Source organism: Nesoenas mayeri (assembly GCF_963082525.1).
Source record: "Nesoenas mayeri genome assembly, chromosome: 20".
In the NCBI taxonomy this organism is placed as follows: domain Eukaryota; kingdom Metazoa; phylum Chordata; class Aves; order Columbiformes; family Columbidae; genus Nesoenas; species Nesoenas mayeri.
This window is the reverse complement of record NC_137569.1, coordinates 2823507-2843034: the sequence shown is the minus strand read 5'-3', so window position 1 is coordinate 2843034 and position 19528 is coordinate 2823507. Positions and strand designations below refer to the sequence as shown.

The 19528-nt window shown below is 42.1% G+C and overlaps 1 protein-coding gene across 1 annotated transcript; it reads left to right on the top strand.

The window, feature by feature from the left end:
- Nucleotides 1–630: 630 nt before the first annotated feature.
- On the top strand, nucleotides 631–13005 carry GDPD1 (glycerophosphodiester phosphodiesterase domain containing 1; the record flags this gene model as incomplete). Its single annotated transcript, XM_080357277.1, has 10 exons — nucleotides 631–766; nucleotides 4926–4968; nucleotides 8110–8245; nucleotides 8879–8924; nucleotides 9237–9355; nucleotides 9983–10072; nucleotides 10637–10770; nucleotides 11398–11457; nucleotides 12294–12345; nucleotides 12883–13005. 10 exons carry the CDS (start codon nucleotides 631–633, stop codon nucleotides 13003–13005), a joined length of 939 nt encoding a protein of 312 aa, XP_080213403.1.
- Nucleotides 13006–19528: the final 6523 nt, after the last annotated feature.

Sequence of the window (19528 nt, the reverse complement as noted above, 5' to 3'; positions counted from 1 at the left end):
GAAGAGCTTTCTCATTCCATCAAGTATTACAGAAATGAACTCTGACTTTCAGTCAGACAGTGAGCACAATTCAGCTTTTAACTAAAAGTTATCAGTTTGTTCCTCGATTTTAACGATGAACTGAAATTAAAAGCCTGCTTATATACGGCAAAATGCTCTGTTAGAATACAGCAATTCTACTCCATGACAGGATTTGAGACCTGTTTTCTGTTCATTCCCGATGAGCTGGGTGTGGAAACCACCTCCCTGCCTGTGAGCAGACACCGTCTCCCCCTGCGCGCCTTAATGAATTCACATTTACCAAGCACTTAGCGACTCCCGCCTGCAATCGATAAAATGAAAAGCACTACAAAGAACGGCCGTGCTATGGGGAAAGCGAAGCGGGGAAATTAGAGCGTGTAAACGGAATGGCTCGCGTTTGTGAAGGGCTTCAAGTGGTCGAGCCCCTGAGGGGAGGGCGCTTGGCGGGAAGGGCAGGGCAGGGGGTCCCGCGCGCCTGCGCAGTGCCGCTGCCGCCGGGGGAGGCGATGCGGCTGCGCGGCCGCAGCGGCTCCCGCAGCGCCGGGGCCGGGCAAGGGGTGGGAGGGAACGGGCCGGGAGAGGAGCGGGGCAGCCGGCGAGAGGTGCAGGATGTCGGCGACGCTTTACCTGCTCTCTACGTTGGGTGGATACGTCTTGACTTCGGCTCTTCTCCTCAAGTGTCCGGGGCTGCTCCACCGGCCCAAGCGGCAGCGCTTCCGCTGCCGGCACATCTCCCACCGCGGCGGTGAGTGAGGGGCTGCGGGGGGGGGGCTGTTCCCGCCGCTTCCCGCCCTTCCCTCCCTCCCCTCAGGCGGGCGAGGGCTGCGGCCGCTCCCCGGGGGCTGCAGCCCGACCCGGCTGCGGGCGCTGAGCGGCTCCGGGGCCCCGCGGGGCCGCTTCCCCGCGCCCTCAGGTCGCCCCCGGCCCCGCAGCGCTGTTCGGAGGCTGTTGCGGGGCTGCTGCGCGGGGTTCGCAACGGGCTCCCTTTAAATCTTCCTCCCGCAACCTAATTTTAGGTGCCACCTGCTGACCGGTGCTTGATTTCAACGCCGAATTAATCGCTGAACTCAAAACGCGTCGGTCGGAACCAGCTTGTTGGCCGCGGGTTTCGCCTCTCAGACACATTTGTGTTTTCTTCTTAATGACTCCGAGTTACGGCGTTTCTCTTCCGAATGAGAAAACTGACTGTTGCTTAGGTCAGGGACAAAAGATCAGTCTTCTTGCCTTTTAACTGCTTACCCTCTTTCCCCAAAAATAAGCCCTAGCAGGATTTTTCAGGATTTTTTAGGATGCTTGAAATATAAGCCCTACTCCAAAAATAAGCCCTAGTTACAGCTCATTTACAAAGTCAATTTAAATAGTGTCCAGACAGCTATACATGTAAAAAAAGTAATAAGCTTTGGAGCAAAAATTACTATAAGATCCTGTCTTATGTTTGGGGAAACAGGGTATTTGCTTTGCTTTCTGGTTGCAGAATAAATGCGATTTGCTGGGATTCTCTTCTTGCTCCCTTTGCTGTTGGAGGCGGTTAAAGGTAAAACCCGTCCCGTTTTGAGACCCTTCTGCCAAGGCCTCTTTGTTGGGCTGGTTGCTTCTATCTAAAGTAGCTAAAAGACGCCTTTAAAGTTTCTTCTACATTTTCCAAAGCACTGGGAGGAAAAAAAATACAGCAAATGGTATTTTCCTGTTCTGTGAAGGTCAATTTTTTGCTTTCCCTGCTGCCTCCTTCAGTTCATGGAAATAGTTGGGTTTCTAGTAAATGTTTTTTCCAGAATTCTATGGAAGGTACGTCCGATGCTGAGTTTAAACAGTTTTCAATGTTGTGTTTAGTGCCAGCTTGTGCGGTGTTTGATCGTAGTTCTACCCAATGGTCCTTAACTACTACTGCTGCCTTGAATCATTAAAATATAAAAGCTAGACCTGATCTCTTGTAGATTTTTATTACTTGCATTTCTTTCATTTCATTTATATGACAGATTAAGTTTCTCTATAGTCTCAAGTATAACATAAAACGCACCTTTTGGTTTGTAATGTGTACATTAGCTGTTTCCTGGTAGGTTTGTGGTTTCAATCAGCCAACAAGGGTTCACATTTTGCTTGTCACCTGTTTGTCCATTAACTCACAAGCTATTAAACGCTTGCAGGTGACTTCATTGGAACTTGGTGTGATCTCCTTGATCTTTTCTTCTCTCTTCCTTGCGTGATAGCCGTAGTTGGGATACACGGCCCTGAGCCCGATTGCAGGTGTTGCGCTAAGCGCCAAGAGCGCAACAGGAAGCCTGACTCAATGGGAAGATCAGTCTGTAGGTGGTGAGAGCCAAAGCCTACGTGTCTTTTAATTGCTCCGCGTGTACTGCAAAATACACCTGCGGTACAAGTACAGCCCTTAGCATCTCAGCAGCTTTTTGCTCATTGGGTACTATGAGACCCAAGATCACTTAACTCTTTGCTCTCTACAGTGTTTACCTTGTAAATTAAATTCCTAGGGGACTTCAGTTCTCATCAGGCTTTAGTCATGCTGTAGCTTTAGATGTGAGGTCAGGTTTCCTGTTGCATTACTCCTATTAACTTTGGAGATCAAGATAACACTTGTTTGGCTTTTTCCTCTCTGAGATGAAGCCTTGTGTGTGAAGTTTTTTAATTCTGACGCTTCTTCATGCAATAATTTTCTTATCCCTTTATAGCTTGTCAGTGGAAGCATCCCTGAATTATTTCTTCACTTCCATATAATTTTAAAGTTGATCCTTTCCGAGATCAATAATTAAGCCTTGATACTGTTGTCTGAGCAATTCCAGCACCCTCAGCTTCTCACCATATACAAGAATCTCTCATCCATTCAAATTCACAGCCCTTTTCTGGACTTGTTCCAGCAGATCCGTGGCTGTCTTGTACTTTGGAGCCTAGAGTTGGATGTGACTCTCCAGGTGTGGAGTAAAAGGGAGCGATCACCTCCCTGCACGTGCTGGCAATGTTTGTCCTAGCGCACTTCTTGGCCTATATCCGAGGGAAAAGTCCAAATCAACAACTTGTAAGGGTCATCTCCTTGAGCCAGTGCTTGACATTGACTCCCGCTTGTCCCGTGGTGGGGCTTTCAAAGTCAGAGTGTGCGATCACAATCATTCTGGCTCTCAGGATGCTGGGGAAGGCAATTTCTGCACAGGAAACACGTGTAATTCACAACGCAAATGGACAATAAATGAATCTGTAGGTGCATTTACTTAAAATGTCAGAAACCCTTCAGTCAGCCCAGCCTTTTCGTTTTTAAGGAGGAAAAATGAGTGAGTACATCAAATTGCTTGCTTGTTGTAGTTCCCTTTCCTGAGTGTGGTTTGTGAAAGCCGCGTTGCTGATTTAGAATTCCTATTTCAGCTGATCTCTCAATTTTTTCTTTCCTCATTTCCCCAAAACACTACGAGTCAGGCATTTTGTTACCTGCTGGTTTGACTTTGCCATACCTACCTCTCTGACATGTTTTGTTTTAATTTTGGAAATATCTCCCCCGGAATGTTAGGATACTGTTGTTTTGTTCACATATTGAAGACTGACTCAGGTTCTTTCCCCCCCACTTCCTTATCATTCAGGATGTTTGGGCTGTGTTGTCACAACTGATAAGTTATCTAAACCCTCAATTTTGATTGCGGTTAATTTATAACTAATCATGCAGGTCCTGTGAAGCGTTTTGCCATCTGTAAAGCAATCATCAGAAGTCTTTAATGAGATTCTTATGCTCTCCTCTATTCCTTGTTTGCTTTTGACATTCAGCCTATTTTTAGTTCTGCCATCAAATTCCATAAAATATTGGTGAATGTCTAATAACAGGAGCTGCTGTGGACTCCCTGTGCTGCTTTCCCTTAAACCACGCGGATTTTGTCATTATCATTCTAAGTCAGTTAAGTCTTTTGTTTTGTAAACTTACCAAAGCAAGCTAACCTGATAGCAACAATTATAAACTGCGACTTGTGTGTGCAGAGAATTGCGTTGCTTTAATTAAGTAATTAAACAGAGACTTGGATAAGTATGTACTGGTAAGGTGGTGGTAATAGGCAAGGCCTTAATTGAAGCTTTTATAATTGTTGTTTACAAAGTCTGTCATTCATCACTGGCAAAGAGTCATTAAAATTTGCATAGATATCCTCATCAGTACCTGTTTCTTCCTGAAGTTGTTTTGGTTTTCAGTATCCAATATTGCCTGTTTTCCGGGGGAGGGAGATGGCACAACCTTTTCCAATCCCTAACCAGGCTGATTTCTGTGCAGAGAATGATGGCTTAAGAGCTTCAGAGTTTACTCTTGCCCAAGAGAAAATGTAATTGGCCTATCCTTTCATTTCTGAACTGGAGTTGCTGTGTCTCATTCCTTGTGGATGAGAACTCCTCCTGCGAGCAGCACAAACCTCTATTGACAGATTTGAGCTGTATCCTTGCACTGGAAAAAGAGATTGTCACCTCTTTGAGCATCAACTGGGTTGTGTGTTTAGGGAATGTCAGCTTTAGAGTCTCGGGCAATTTTTAATTTAATTGTATTTTGTTGTTGCTGTGGGTTGTGTTTTTCTTGCCGCCTTTACTGGTATTACTGCTCTAACTCTGAAGCAGACATTTGTATATACTGTTCCCATGTCTGTGGATTGTATTGTCATAGCCAAATACAACACCTTTAAGGCAAAACAGGGCACCCAGCCTCTGGTAAAATAAAGACTTTGTTTTGTGTATTCAAAGTGCTATACAAATCCCTTGAGTCTCCCCGCTAGGTTAGCAGCAACAGGGATTTCTGACTCTAGCTTCATACTCATTCATCCAAATATTTCCTCAAAATATGTAAATTTTTTAATCCTTTTGTTGTTGTTGTTGTTTCCATGGGGATTAAGGGGGAGGAAAGGATTTTGTACACGTTTTTGTTGGTTTTGTAGGTGCTGGAGAGAACTTGGAGAACACGATGGCAGCCTTTCACCAGTGAGTACAAACTGATGATCCCTAAAGCAGGGGTGTTGTCGGTGGTGGTGGTGGGTGGAACAACGGAGGCAGACAGGAATTCCATCGGTTGTTTGGAGCACAGCGGCCTGTTTCTGGAAGGCATCTCTCCTTGGGATGACTTCCGTGGATTGCTAAACATCGCTCCAATTTAAACACAGGGCAATCAGGATACCACAAACCCTGATTTGTACACAGTAATGTAGGAGACCAGAAATAAAACTCCTGAGGCCTGATTCTTTCTGTGCTAGCTGATAAAACATGAAACAATACTGCTTCCATGTTTAATGGTGATTACTTCCATTAATTTGTTTATCATTATGAAGCTCTTTCTCATAACTAATACCATACAGTGTTTTTTTGATGTTTCTCAAAAGGTATTTCAGATCGTAGCCTGTACCAATATGCCGATTAGCACACCAGGCTGGATTTCAGGGAGGCTGAGTCTGTTAACAGCTATTCTGTCTGTAAACAATTATCTTAGATATTGCACAGTTTCATGGTGCTAAGTCCCCTCCTCTACGCAGAAGCTTAATAATTTGTCTCCTTGAATAATTGTGACTGAAATCCTAATGTTAACTGACTTCTGATACACCGTCTGTGAAGCTATTAAAAACGTTTGTGTTATGTTTTTCCCTTCATACACATACTTCATTTGCACAGTGCATGAAAGCCTCTTATCTAGGGGTTTAAAATTGAGTTGGTACTGGAAAGCCTTTTAAGCCTCCGGGTTTTAGCGGTGAATTCTAACGCGGTTCTCAAAGGCATTTGAAAAAGCAGCATATCTGAAACTCCAGCTGCCGATAAGCAGTGACCAAATTATGGAGGTTTCTCTTTGTTTCGTTGGGGTTTTTAATTTGCCTTGTGCTAAGCAGCCTCATCGCTTTGCACATTTCCTTGCAGGCTGAGCAGTGCCAGCTTTCCAACCAAACGGCGCTATTCAAAGTACTGCAGTATTTTCTATCTCCATGGAAGCTTAGCATAGTTTGGTGTGTTCTGTGTGCTTTTTTCTTCCTTTCCTGCTGGCCTCTCTTTTTCCAAGTCTGGTAACACACTTTCTGGAAAGCGCTGCTTCTTTTTTTAACCATTTCTTAATTTTAATTTGATATCATCCTGGTTTTATATGCAGAGGGCTCCTACAAAGAAAGTTTTACCATAACCTGTTTTCATTTCATTCCCTACTAAGCTGCAGTACTTAAAGGGCTGGGCTAGGAAACAAAGAATGTTTTATGATAATACAGACCTGTCCCTTTGATTTTGCTTTGTTGACAGTAACCCAAGTATTGACAAGAAAATAGTTCTGTTTATGCTCTTTAGCAGTGATTGGAGAATATTTAACACTGTTGCATGATAATGAAGGAATTGTTCTAGTAATATACAAACTAAGTGTAGGGAAGGGGGAAGGCCTTATTAGTAATTTCAAGTTCTATACTAGCTTAACTTACAGATATTCTGGAAAGCAATTGCAAGCTTTTCATACCAAAGACAGTATTTTTTTTGTTGGTTTGCATTATAAAATGCCTAATAGATTGGGGGTGGGGGGGAGCTGTAATAATGTTATACTGTATTTAAATGCTTCTGTGGTGTTTTTAGATTTTAAAATAATTGATTTTAAGCTGAAAGAGAAACTCACAGTATTTTGAAGTATTTGGGGATCTGGCATAAAAGATGCCATAAGAATTTAATTATGAGTTTAATTGCCCTTAATACAGCCATGTACTTTAGGACTGTAAAGTCCTGCTAAGTACTAAAACTCTCCAGATGTTTTCTTATTGTATTTCCTTCTCTCTTGTGAACACACTCTGTTTAGGGAGGAAGCTTTAAACACTTTAGTTACAGCAATACAATTACATAGTCAACTTAGTACTTACAGACTTGCTACATTGGGCTACATTAGATCTTGCCTAATGAAACTTAGTTTCCAAGGTGAGGCTTTTCTGACCTGTTTCCTGGCATGATCTTTTACTTGAAAACAATTGAACAGGAGCAAAGAGCTTGGTCACCCGATTGTGCAGCTATGAGTCTGCTTCACAGCTGGAGTTGTGGGACAGGTGGATCTGAATCCAACACGTTCTTCTGAGTCTGGGCTCTGAATCTGGAGCAATGGCCACTTGATGTGTTATTGCAGAGCTGCAGGACAAACTGATTTCCAGCTGAAAAAAATCAGCGCTTTCAGGAAGCTTATTTAGCAGCAAGCTGCTAGTAAGAGCCTGGCAAATTCTCAAATTCGTTAACAAGACAAGTTGTTGTTCTTGGTTTTCCATGCAGCATCAGTCCTGATTTTCTTAAGCAGTAATATTTCTAATAAATTTTGCTGGTTAAATTATAATATGTGGTGCTAGATGGAAACATCTTCTACGAATTTGGCAAGCCCCCTGCAGCATATTGAAGATGCTTTTCCTCCGGAGGAAGAATTACATAGAATGAGCTGTGTGTCTTCCATGTGTAATAGGATTTTGTTCCTCTCCTAATTCTTAATTAGCAGCACTGGAAAACAGTTAACAAATTGGTTTTAATTTGACAACCCCCTTCTTGATCATTATCCCAGCTGGACCAGAAATTGTGTTAAACACTTATGGGAGTGTGTTCTAGGTTGGGGATTTTTGTTTGGTTATTGCATTTGTGAATGGTATGGCACGGCTGTGCTTAATAAAGCCCTTTTCTGAAGGGAAAGCCCATTACTGAAGTTGCAGAGGTTTGGGTCTGCTATAGGCTGAGCTCACAGACATTCCAGGTTTGTTTGGGGGATAAAAAGAACACCCCAATGTTTTGAAGGAAGAGTTGGGGCTCCAGGCTGGGACTTCTCCCTGTCTGCTGGAATGAAACCTTCCACATATCTTTTCTAATGAAATGAGCAATTCACTTCTTGTTGGAGTGAAGCTTTATATTTCTGTTCTGGTGTGTGGTTTCTTGCACTTATTTTTCATTACTATTATTACAACTTCCCCCTTTCTTTTACTTCTTCTATGAGCTAAGCTTCTATTGAGTGGATTTGGGATTGGATTAGAACTTTCCAAAGCAGGTACCTCCAGTGGGATTAGTTTAATTGAATGACATATATGCATTAGGTTTGGACCTGTGCAAAATACACATGTGGTTCAGGGCAGAATTCTTTGCTTCCAGTGCAGTGAATATAGGGACAGACATGCTGGAGCTGGATTGTCACCTGACGAAAGACGAGCAAGTGGTTGTGTCCCACGATGAGAACCTGAAGAGATCAACAGGAGTTGATGTCAACATATCCGACCTCAAATACTCCGTAAGTTGAAGAAACAATGTTAGTGCTGTTGTATGATGTTTAAAAACGAGTTGGCAGAGTGGCTGGGGTGGGCAGGAAGGTTGTGTGTGTGTGTCTGGTGCCCCAAATCGAAGGAGAGGATTCATCTTGTCTGACTTAAAATAGCATGGTGAAGGGAGAAAAACCAGGACGTTTCCAGAGGATGATGAACTCCATCCGATAGCAGGTTGGATGAGCAGCTCTCTGTGATGGCAAAGGAAGCTCAGGAAACAGGTTCCTCCTCGTGTGACCAGCTCTTGATGGGAAGACCAGGAGATGGATCCCACCTGCACGAACAGCTTTAAAAGCCTGTTTTACAGAACCAGCTTCCCAGCTGATATTTAAGTGGAATTCTCAGAATTTTTAGGCATCTGGAAGTGTTTTGCCTTATTCAGCTACAGGCAAGACAAGCCTAAGAATGCCAGATAGTTCAAGTAAGAATGAACGAAGTGCTTTGAAATCACTTTTTAGGCAAGAAATATTTTAAAACATATGATTTTTGTATTTAAAGCTAATGTACATGGCTTATGAATTACAGTTTTTGGTCATTTTTGAGAAAAGTCATTATTATCTCACTGCATTTGAATTAATGTTCCATTTCCCTTTATTTTTAAGGAACTTCCACCATATCTCTGCAAGCTGGAGGTCACATTTCAGAAAGGTAAGTCTTTTGTCTTTTGCTGTTTGAATTTACAGTAGCTAATTTTCCATTATTGTAGTGTGGCAGTTTCTTATTTTGGCCAAGGGAGTAGAAAAGTGGATTTGCTTATATAGGTACCTTGATAAGAGAAGCTTTACAAGGGAAATATAATCCTAGCTCTAGAAACCACTTTTTTTTCATGCCAGTTGGCAGTGACTAAGTTTAGGATTGTGGGACTGTGATTTGAATGAAGCATACAGACTAAAACTGAGTTAATTAGAAATGTTTATTAGAAATGGTCACAGCAGCGTCAATGTTCTTTTTTTCCCCCAGAATCTCAGAGCGAGGGCAAAGACAACCGGATTCCGCTCCTGAAAGAGGTGTTTGAGGCCTTCCCGCAAACTCCCGTCAACATTGACATCAAAGTGAACAACAACGTGTTGATCAAAAAGGTACGTGAAAATCTAGACTGAACTAAGAACAAATGTCATGTAATGATGTTGAAATTCCAACCGTTTCTTGGAGCTGGTAGCGGTCTGTAACACTAAAATTTTCATTCTTGGACTGCTTCACCCTTTGTGTTAGATCTTGCTCCATGGCTGAGGTTAATACAGAAGCCAGAGAAGTGATAGTGCAAGATATTCACAAGCAGCTCTCTACTGACCCTTTATCTTGCCATGAAACCGATGCTACGGTGCTAGAGACGTGTTTTTATATTTCATGTGAAGATTTGCCTACTAAAGCAGCATAAAACATGATGTCAGTGCAAAGATAATTGTTTGTTGCAGCTAAGGAAATCTGCTTTCCATCAGATACTGTTTCACCACCTAGCTTTCTTAAATTATTTAGAGTATTTTTGGAGATATAATGTTTTTTCCCTTTATCTGTTGACTTGAACACTTGTTTCTTCCCAGTCAAATCGGCATGATCATCTTAAGATGGGAGAGAGTATAGAAGAACTATTTGTTGTTTAATGACTTATATAGTTGAAAAGTAGCAAGTAGAGTTTCTGTGAAATAATTCTGCATGTAATTTTCAATGAATACATGTTAGACTTTTGGGTTTTGTTCATATTGCAGGTTTCAGAGCTGGTGAGTCAGTATAAGCGAGAGCATTTGACGGTGTGGGGGAATGCCAGCTACGAGGTGGTATCAAAGTGTTTCAAGGAGGTAAGAATGGGTCCAGCTAAACTTCTTGTTTGCTTGTTACTGTGTGGAGACAAAAACGTACAGAAAAGCACCCTGTAAATCAAGATCTAGCCAGTTACACCACGCTTGTAGGTGCAAAGAGAAATCTTGCACTTAGATGATATTCTGCTTACTACACTGTTACAATAGGTCGGGCACAGTTAACACCCTTACACTCTGCATTAAATTACTTGAGGAGTTAAGCTTAATCATGTTTTATTCTTGTTCTGTAAAATATAGGGTGTTATGATTTTATGCCAGGAACTCTCAGAGCCTGTTATGCACATCATTCATCTGGTACAAAAGCTGTTTTTCTAAGGATTGCTTGTTGTGTGTTTCTTTTTATGAGAAGAACGGATGTGGCCACTAGTTGACACACAGCTATATGGGTATAAAGCTGGTTTACAGCTATAGGTTCTATAAATCAGGGGCAGCCTAATCTTCGGGTGCAAGTGCTAAACTTTAAACGCTATGAATAGATTTAATTGCAACAGACTCAACAATCTCCCAAGATAATTTGGACTCTTTCTTTCCTGGTTCCTGCAGAACGCTGACATTCCCATAATCTTCTGCGTGCAACGTGTCCTCCTGCTTCTTGGCCTGTTCTACACAGGTCTGCTGCCCTTCGTTCCTTTCAAGGAAGAGTTCTTGGAAATCCCCATGCCTTCAATCATCCTCAAGTGAGTGAGAGTGGGTCGGTGGGTGAATGATAATGGCAGCTTGAGCATTGGTTCACTCAGTACCCTTGGGCCAAGGAGCCTGTTTTGTTAGTTTAGGCACTTTTATATATCCCTAAGAGAAAGCTGCGCAAACCTCTGTGTTTAATCCATCTCTAGCCAGCTCTGAGTTACTCAGTTGTAAGTGCCTGTGTACACCAGAGTTTCCTGTTTACAGCATCTCCTGTAAATATCGCCTTCCTGCAGCTGCCTACACAAGGCAGCTCGTGCTGATGCCATACATGTGTGTGGCAGTGCTGCACAAATAACACTCTTGCACTTTCTCCCTATTTCTCAAGAAATTAGTCTGATTAAGACCAAGAGGCAATCAGTAATAGGGTGGATATGAGATTTTATGTGCTCTGTGTTTCTCGTACTTCACTCAAAATGCTGCTGCACACCCATCTCTGCTGCGTCTCTAATGGAGCACTTTTCTCCTGTGTAACCCAATTCTAAGTCACCGTCTTGGTGAAATTACTGCTCTAATTTGAGAAGCTGCATGATTAATTCTTCATGTTCCTTTTGCAGGAGCATCTCAAGTAGTGCTTTAATCTATGCTCCGGTAATTTTTTGTTTTCTTTTCCTCAACAGGCTGAAAGAACCACAGAAGATGACAAGAAGCCAGAAATTTATAATCTGGCTAGCTGACACGTAAGATTTTAATCTTATTACATTTTTATTTATATTTTGCCTATATATTAACAGTTGGCTCAAGCAACTAAGGCTAGCTATTGCTATAGCTACTTCTGTAAATTATAGCTATGTAATTTTTTTCAGTTTCTTCTAGCGTTTTTGTCAGCACAGCATAACTCACACTCAGATCGTATGTAGGTGTTCCTGTATGCACTGAAATGTGTTGAGGTGCAGTAACGTGGGCATTATTCCAATTTAGTCTGTTTAGTTGCTATCATTAAGTGTGTTGAACTAATTAGCATGCAGGTAGATTCAGAATGTGGCTTTCACATTTCATGGGATTGTGACTTTGATAATGTCAGAGGAGAAAGCGTTTGGTTTGCATGTAACACTTTGCATTTATAGAATATCCGTGCTTTAGAGGAAACTTAGTCATACGCTTGCAGAGGTTGAACATGATCACAGTAAATCTTCTGGCTCTTGCCTCTGACATCTGACAGTTTGATTTCTTGAGTGGCCAGTAGAATCTGGGTATGTTTTGGTGCAAAGGATGAAATCTGTTCTGAAAGCAAAGGGATTGATTCATTAGACGTGGTTCAGGGTACCTGTACCGTGGAGGAATCATCTGCCAGATTTGATCATCAGAAGAGTTGATACAAATATCTGTAGCTAATGCACATTTTTGGGTATCTACGTTAGTCAGTCTTGAGCTGCTTGAGCTATAATTAGGTTTCTAATTGTGGAAAATATTGAATCGAAATGCTCTGTGGAAAATTTATTACAGAACATCAACAGGCATTGAAAATTTCATATATACTTCAAGTTCTTGAATAACGTCTTTCTACTTTCCACAGATTGCTAATGCGAAAAGCACTTTTTGACCACCTCACTGCTCGGGGCATTCAGGTACGGTGTGGCAAGGTGCTTTTAACCTAGTGAGAATTTGAGCCAGACCGGTACAGCCTTATGATGCATTTGTGTTCTCCCCAACACGTTTTGTTGCGTTCCTGAGACTGTAAGTTGCTTTTTGGTTCCTGAGCAGTAGCTTATACTGTTAGTTTTGCAGTTCTGTAGTTGCAAAGGAAGACCTGTATGCTTGGAAAAAATCTTTTTAAATCTCTTTGGGATTCATTGTTTTTCCTACTTCACACTTAAGCCTAAAATCTGCTGAACTGTTTACCCGTTTGGGGCTTTTCAGATATTTCCAAAAGTCAAAATATTATTTTGTGAAGTAATGAAATGGGGTCAGAGTCACCACTAGAAAATGCCGCCTTGAAGGAGGCAAGGGGGAAGAAGTTGGGTATGTTTGTGGGCATCACAGTGTAATCATTTTCAATATATGCAGCATCATCTCTATCACATTAAACAATTTAGGTCAAAAGTCACCTTTTGAAAAACGTGAGTATTTCCTGTAATAACTTGTCTTTCTATCCCATCTCACAGGTGTATATTTGGGTACTGAATGAAGAACAAGAATACAAGAGGGCGTTTGATCTGGGAGCAACTGGAGTGATGACAGACTATCCAACTAAGCTTAAGGAGTTTTTACACAATTATCCAGCATAAAGGAAGAAAACAAAGGAAGTTCTCACAGAATCGATTGTGAGCCAAGGATTTTCTTCATTTAAAAAAAAAAAAGAGCAGCATACGCAGATCATTTTGTTTGAAAGATGTAATTGGATGATCTATTACCTTGTTGTCAAGTTGCTACCTAATGTAAAGGTTGTCTATTTATTTTATAACTTTAATTACATAGTTTACATATGTAAATAGGTCGTTTAGCAACGGCACACTTCACAAATAGTGAAGACTAGGATGGACGTTGCAGGCTAGGGTACCTGTAGATGCTCAGCATTATTTTACCTGTCACAAGTGTTCCTAAGCAGATGTCAAGACAAGTCAGTTATTCCAGTTATATTGTAGTGGGCAGAAGCTGAATAACTTCTGAAAGTGTGCCCTGTGTGTACGCACTTCTTGTGTTGCTTTTAGTTTTCAGACAAGTTGTAGGGCAAAAAAGCAAAACAACGCACAGAAGTAGAAACCAGAATCTGGCTAGCCAGATACTTCTGGGAAGTGTAGGCAGTAAAGGTGATCACTTTTTAACCAAAATTAACTCATTTGGTCAGTAGAGATTTACTCCATTATTCTTACTGATAAGAATGTTGAGCTTGAGTTGCAACCCTATTTAGACCCCTTTCTGATGTGATGGAAATACTGCGACTTGTTGGTCAAGGTCTAAATAGTGTATTTAAGCCAGGTTTTGGGGTTGCCGCTGAGTTCCACTGCACAGGTCTGGATTTGCCCCTGGCTCTGACCTGCCTGTCAGGCTTCCAGAAGGGAAGATTGCACTTATTATAGATTACACTTACTTTGAAATAGTTTCTTCACAAAGGAAGCCAGTGTTCTAGAAGTCTTTTGCACATTTGTAGTTCTGACATCTGTCAGCTTGATGAATGAGAAGTTGGTTTTAGGGTGAGGGACCAAGGAAGACTAAGTTTGGTCTAGTTTTGTTCCTATTAAACAGATTCACTCAAAAGCAAATTTATATGCACATATAAAAAGATCAAGTGTCAGTCTATAATGTATGTAAATTTTAGGCTTTTTCTCTCCACAAAAGTACATTAAATAGTCATTAAGTTTATAGACATGGAAGTAACTTTACTGGCAAAAGCCAGGAAACCCCAGGTATGGTGGAATGGGGTTAGATGGAAGGTATTTCTGGAAGCTTCTGTGCTGTTCTGTCATCATGAACAGGTGTTATGTGTGTGTCAAACAGATTTGAGCCTGCGAGGCCGGCGTGTTTTGGTGTTGTCAGGATGGTAGACGTTTTCAGAAGGAATTTAACTACTGTAGCTTAATTACACACGGTGACATGTATAGAGCTCAGTCATTTAATCATCAGATACTGCTGGAACAAAACTATTGTTTAGTGATAGTATCTACTTTTTTAAGGAGCTTTATGGGAAAATGATGGATCTTAATAATTAATATAGTACCCAGATGCAAGAGGATATTTACTGCAAGGTATACTCAGTGCTGTAAAAGCTTTTAAAGTAGGTTTTTTCCCTTGCCAGCTCAGATTTGGAAGGGCTCGTTTCCCTCCGCTGTGCTGCACTTGGAATCCTGGAGCATCTTTGCTGTTTCACGGTGTCCATCAGTGTTAGGACATCCAGTCCATCTGGATGGATGATGTTTGTTTCTGCATTATAATTCCTTCCCAAGGAACATTTCTACATGGATGAAGTAGAAGAAACTACTTCATTTAATGATTTAAGTGGATATGTGATGATGGTGGCAAATGAGTTAATGATGTCCTAAATATTTGCCTGGTTAAGATGGCTGTAGATTCAATTTCCTCTTAATTTCATCAGGCTTGCTGTTCATCGAATGGAAGAGAGGAAAATGTAACTTCCTAACTGTTCATAGGAAAAGGAATGGAATTATTTATTGTGTACTGAGCTTCTTGTTCCCTTTCAGACCGGTTGTGTCTGCTCAGATAGCTGCTAATAATCGTAGTCATAGTTCTGCCTGCTTTCCAGTAGTCACAGAATAGTTATCAAATGGGCTCATATGCAGCTCAGTAGCTAAATGAAAGATTTCCACCCATTCTCTTAATTTGGTTGACGAGGCAGTGTGTAGCTCCATGTAGCTTTTAGGCAGGGTGGCTTCCTTCAACTCAATTTTATTGCTATCACATTTCCAACATGCCCTCCTTTATTAAGATGCAAATACCATCATGGTTTTAGAGAACACTCACCTGTTAAAGCTTTATTTTGGGTAGGAAAAGCTAAGTTTTAAAATACTGGTCTTTATTTCTGGACTTGATCTCTCAAGGGACAGGTGATGACTTAGTTTCTCTCTCAGGTTTCCCTTATCACTGCATAAATGATTCTGCTTTATTCTTATATTGAATGACAAAACACAGTTATAGAAATTACAAACTTCATTTCAGTTTTGTTTTAAATCTTTTTCCTCTTTAGCAGTGGTGTTGGAAACTTCTCCCTTCGAAGATGCTCAACGTGTTTTTTAACCACTAGTCTTCCAACATCTGATGTAGCTTTTGACTGTGCTATTTATATGTGACCTCTCTTTGATAAGTCTGCTACTTAATATCTGAAATTGGAATGAATCAAGTTACATGGGAGGGAGGGGTTCGGTGCCAGAAAAGCTGCTGAATTGATTCAGTCACGGATTTGGCCTTTAGTACAAGAGCCAAAGTCTCTCGAGACAGATCACGTTGCGTGGATGAGGCCATGATCCGAGCACCAATGCACAGGGCGTAGGCCATGATAACTGTTTGTAACAGAATAATATGGAATTGAGGTAACTGTAGAATGTTTGTTCTATCAAATCATTGTTTTGAATATTCCAGAACTTGCTGTGTGATTTTTAAACCACTTGTACAAAAAAGCATTTGTTGAGAACTTGCACAGCTGTCCAGGAGGATGTTCAGTTAATCTCTCTCCAAGGAGAGATTATTTTCAGGTACTTTTAACTCTGTATATTGTTTAACACTTACTGTGTTCTCAATCCTGTTGCAAAATATTTTATGTATGGAGGATGATGCATGTATTCCATGCGCTTTTAATTTGCAGAAAGTCTTGTGGACCTCTCTGGCTCCAAATCTACAAAGTGATTTTTTTTCTTGTAAAGAAAGATTCACACTCTTGAAACGTGACACATTAAAACATCTTTGCTCATAAAAGATCTAAAACTAAATCCTTATTGTGACTTCTTTGCCTAGAAACATGATTTCTGGGGTGATTATAGTGTAGTAAACGTTGTCTTTGACAGTCCACAGGTGTCTGTGTCTGCCCTGGGGACAGCAAACCACCCATGTTTAGCGTATATTCGTATTGACACGTATTGTTTTGTTGTCCCGTGTTGCACGATGATTTGATATAAATATGACGCTCTGATACCTACGTTCCTTTCCTCATGATAAGCAGGTTAACGTTTCCTCTAGTCCTAGAGGTAAATTTCCAGCCAGGATTGCCACTAAATTACACTTGACCTTAAAACCTAGTATTCAATGTAATTTTAAAGCCTTAAGGCTTCATATTAGCCAAGAGAGGTGAAGCAAGGTTTTGTATGTAACATTATTTAGTAACTTTTCAAGGTTTTTGGCAGGCTGATGAGAGGATTTCCCTGATTGCTCCGGGCGGTATTTTATTTCTTACTACACATTCTAAAAGGTTAGTAAACCACAACAGGGAATTGGGAAGCATTAATGAATATTCAGATATCTTTTAGCACATGGAGTATTTGTGATCACTTCAGGTTGTGCAACGTATATATCTGCAGTATTAAGACTTGGTACTCAGAATGTTTTGAACTAAGAATATTTGGAACGCTCTTGCTCCAAAGTAAGAAGGCTCAAGGTGCAGCTGTTTTCATATATTTTTCAGGATATACTTTTCCATATTGAGCGAGATCACTGGTGCTGGTTGGGATCTCAGAGATCCTGGTTTGTCCCTGGAATTTCCTGCGTGTGTGGAGGATGGATCGTTTCCCCGGTTGAAAAAGCAGGGGAAATAAAAGCCACCAAACCTTCCCAAAAGCAGAATGTCAACTGGAAGCCTGTTCTCCTGCCTCTTGCCGGAGGAGGCCGCCACAGCCCCGCTCATTTCTGCTCATTTTCAGCAGGAATCTGCTCCGTCCCTCCACACAAACCCTTCCCAGCAGGGAGAGCTGGTGGGGACACTGCACTGCAGGGCTGCATTAAAGTAAAGCTTGTTCAGTTACAGATAGTGAGGTTTTGCCATGGTTCTGGGACTAGATAAGCTGGACTAGCCTAGTTCCTCATTATAAGATGCAGAATATTGCAATGGGAAGTCAGGTGAGCAATTGGCACGCTCCGGATTTACAGCTTCGCGAAATCTTTGTGATTCAGGGAAAAAGAAGTGCAGGGGACACTTGCATTTTGTTATTGGACCAAAAATAGCGATGCTGCAAGTTGGGGGGGAAAACCTACTGCTGTTAATAGGTGAAAACACCTTTCTATAGTCTGACATTACCCCAGTAAAGGTATTAATGATGCTAATAAGCCGTGCTCCCAAAGTTTGCAGCCAAACTCCATAACGCAGAATTGGATGTGAAAATGGGACTCCAAGCTTGCATGAGAAAGTAACCAGGACCCAGGTACAATTTTATTGATCCAAACCAAGTGAAATTCTGCTCATGAAGCACTGTTACCCTAAAAGCTTCCAGTTTTCTTAAGTCATAGGGATTAGCACATAATTTAAAGGGGAAAATTGGGCTTTTTTATTGTCTTATTTTTCTATGACCTCAGAGCTATGTGAACCCCTAAATTTCCATTATGGTGCTGAATTTGAGTGTATTTAGTGGTTATTAACTAGCACAGTGCTTGGATATTTGTTAATGGCAGATTTTAATTGTACTTGGTAGTACCACTAGCTTATGGGGAAAAAGGGTAATTTTGCATTTTAAAATTTGGTCTGTAGAATCCCTTTGCTATCTGGTGTGTGTTTTAGCGATGCGACCAGAGGGCTGTATTTTACTTGTGTGGAAGAAAAAGACATTTAGTTTATATCACAAGGTAAGTGGTTATTTTTCTACCCATGTGTAATTTTAAAAAGTCACAACGAATAGAAATATTACCTTGTATCACCCCTTATTTCCTGTGTATTAGAGTCCATATGTTTGACATATAGAACAGATCACTGCCCTTCCAGTTACCATGAATTACCAATTACTAGCAAATTGCTTAAAATATTCCTGAGAATTTGCTACAGCAGCAGAATATTAGAACAAGAATAAACTTGTAAAGCAAGCATCGTTCAGCCAATATGATATGTGACTTTTATCCCTAGATATGAGAAAAGGACCAATATAAAATGTTATTAAATCTGTACTTTATCCCACGATGAGCTCACATTACCAGCCCTCGCAAGCCCGTGTGCCCCACGTGTGGAAATCGTGCCATGAGAAGCCTTTGAATCAGCTTGCACGCTGTTTGTCTCTTAATTACGGTGTTTTGAGGTAATTGCATTTCATTTTTGCCCTTGTGCTTTTTCTGGTTTAGCTATGTGTGTGTGCTGCCACATGCATATATATCGATATGTGCATGTATGTAGTGAGTATAAGATTGCCAAGATCATGGTAAGCAATAGGATGAAGCTAATGGAGATTTCCAGGAGAAATACGTAATATCTTCATTGACAATTAGTCTTCATGTTAATTATGATGCTATGGCGTGTTTCAGAAGTCGGGTTAATATTGGTGGAAGCTCATTTGCCAGCTGGGGGCTGTCTGTGGAGAGAGAGAGAGCTGGGGGGAGAGTCCAGACCTCTGTTTGCTTAATGAGGACTAATTACCCAGGCATTTCAAGCCTGAAATGAGATGGTGGTTCCCCTTGTCCCCCAGCCCAGGGTTTCCCAGCGCATCCCCCTTGTTCTGGGTGCGGGGTGAGCATCTGTAGTTAAAACACCTAAAAACTGCAATGCCTCCTGACAAATTTTCAGGGTTTATGAGTTACTTTTCGGGGAAAAGCGGTCATTTAGGAAAACGTTGCCCGTGTCAGTTTCCCCGGTGCCGCGGGCCGGAGCCCCGGCGCGCTGCGGCAGGTTTGGTGCAGTATCCCCCGCGCAGGCAAACGCTGCTTTTTTTCACGCGTGTACAGAGCATCCAGCGGCCGCTGCTGCTACCCGGGGAACGCCGGTGCCGCACCGGCCCTGGGGTCCCGACGTCGCCGGTCCCCCCACCCGCGGTCGCGGCGCCTTTAAGAGGAACCGCATCTGTTTGTTATTCCCCCCCCCGCTCGCCCCACGCCGGCAGCGCCAGCACCGCTCCCATTGGCTGCCACCGCCCCAGCGCCGCTCCCATTGGCTGCGGCCGCCCCAGCTGCTGTCTGCGCGAGGCAGCGGCAAGGAGGGCGGGGGGACGATGCGTGCGTCTGTGTGTGCGCGGCGCGGGGGGGGCGGGAGCGCCCAGGCCGGCTTCGCACTTTGATTGGTTGCGAAAAAATGGGCTGCGGCTGGTCGTAGCCAATCGCCGGGGTGTTGCTATGTGCCAGCGGGCGGTGACTGGTTAGCGGGGGTGCCGCTCAAATCTGGTAGGCTTGCGGGGA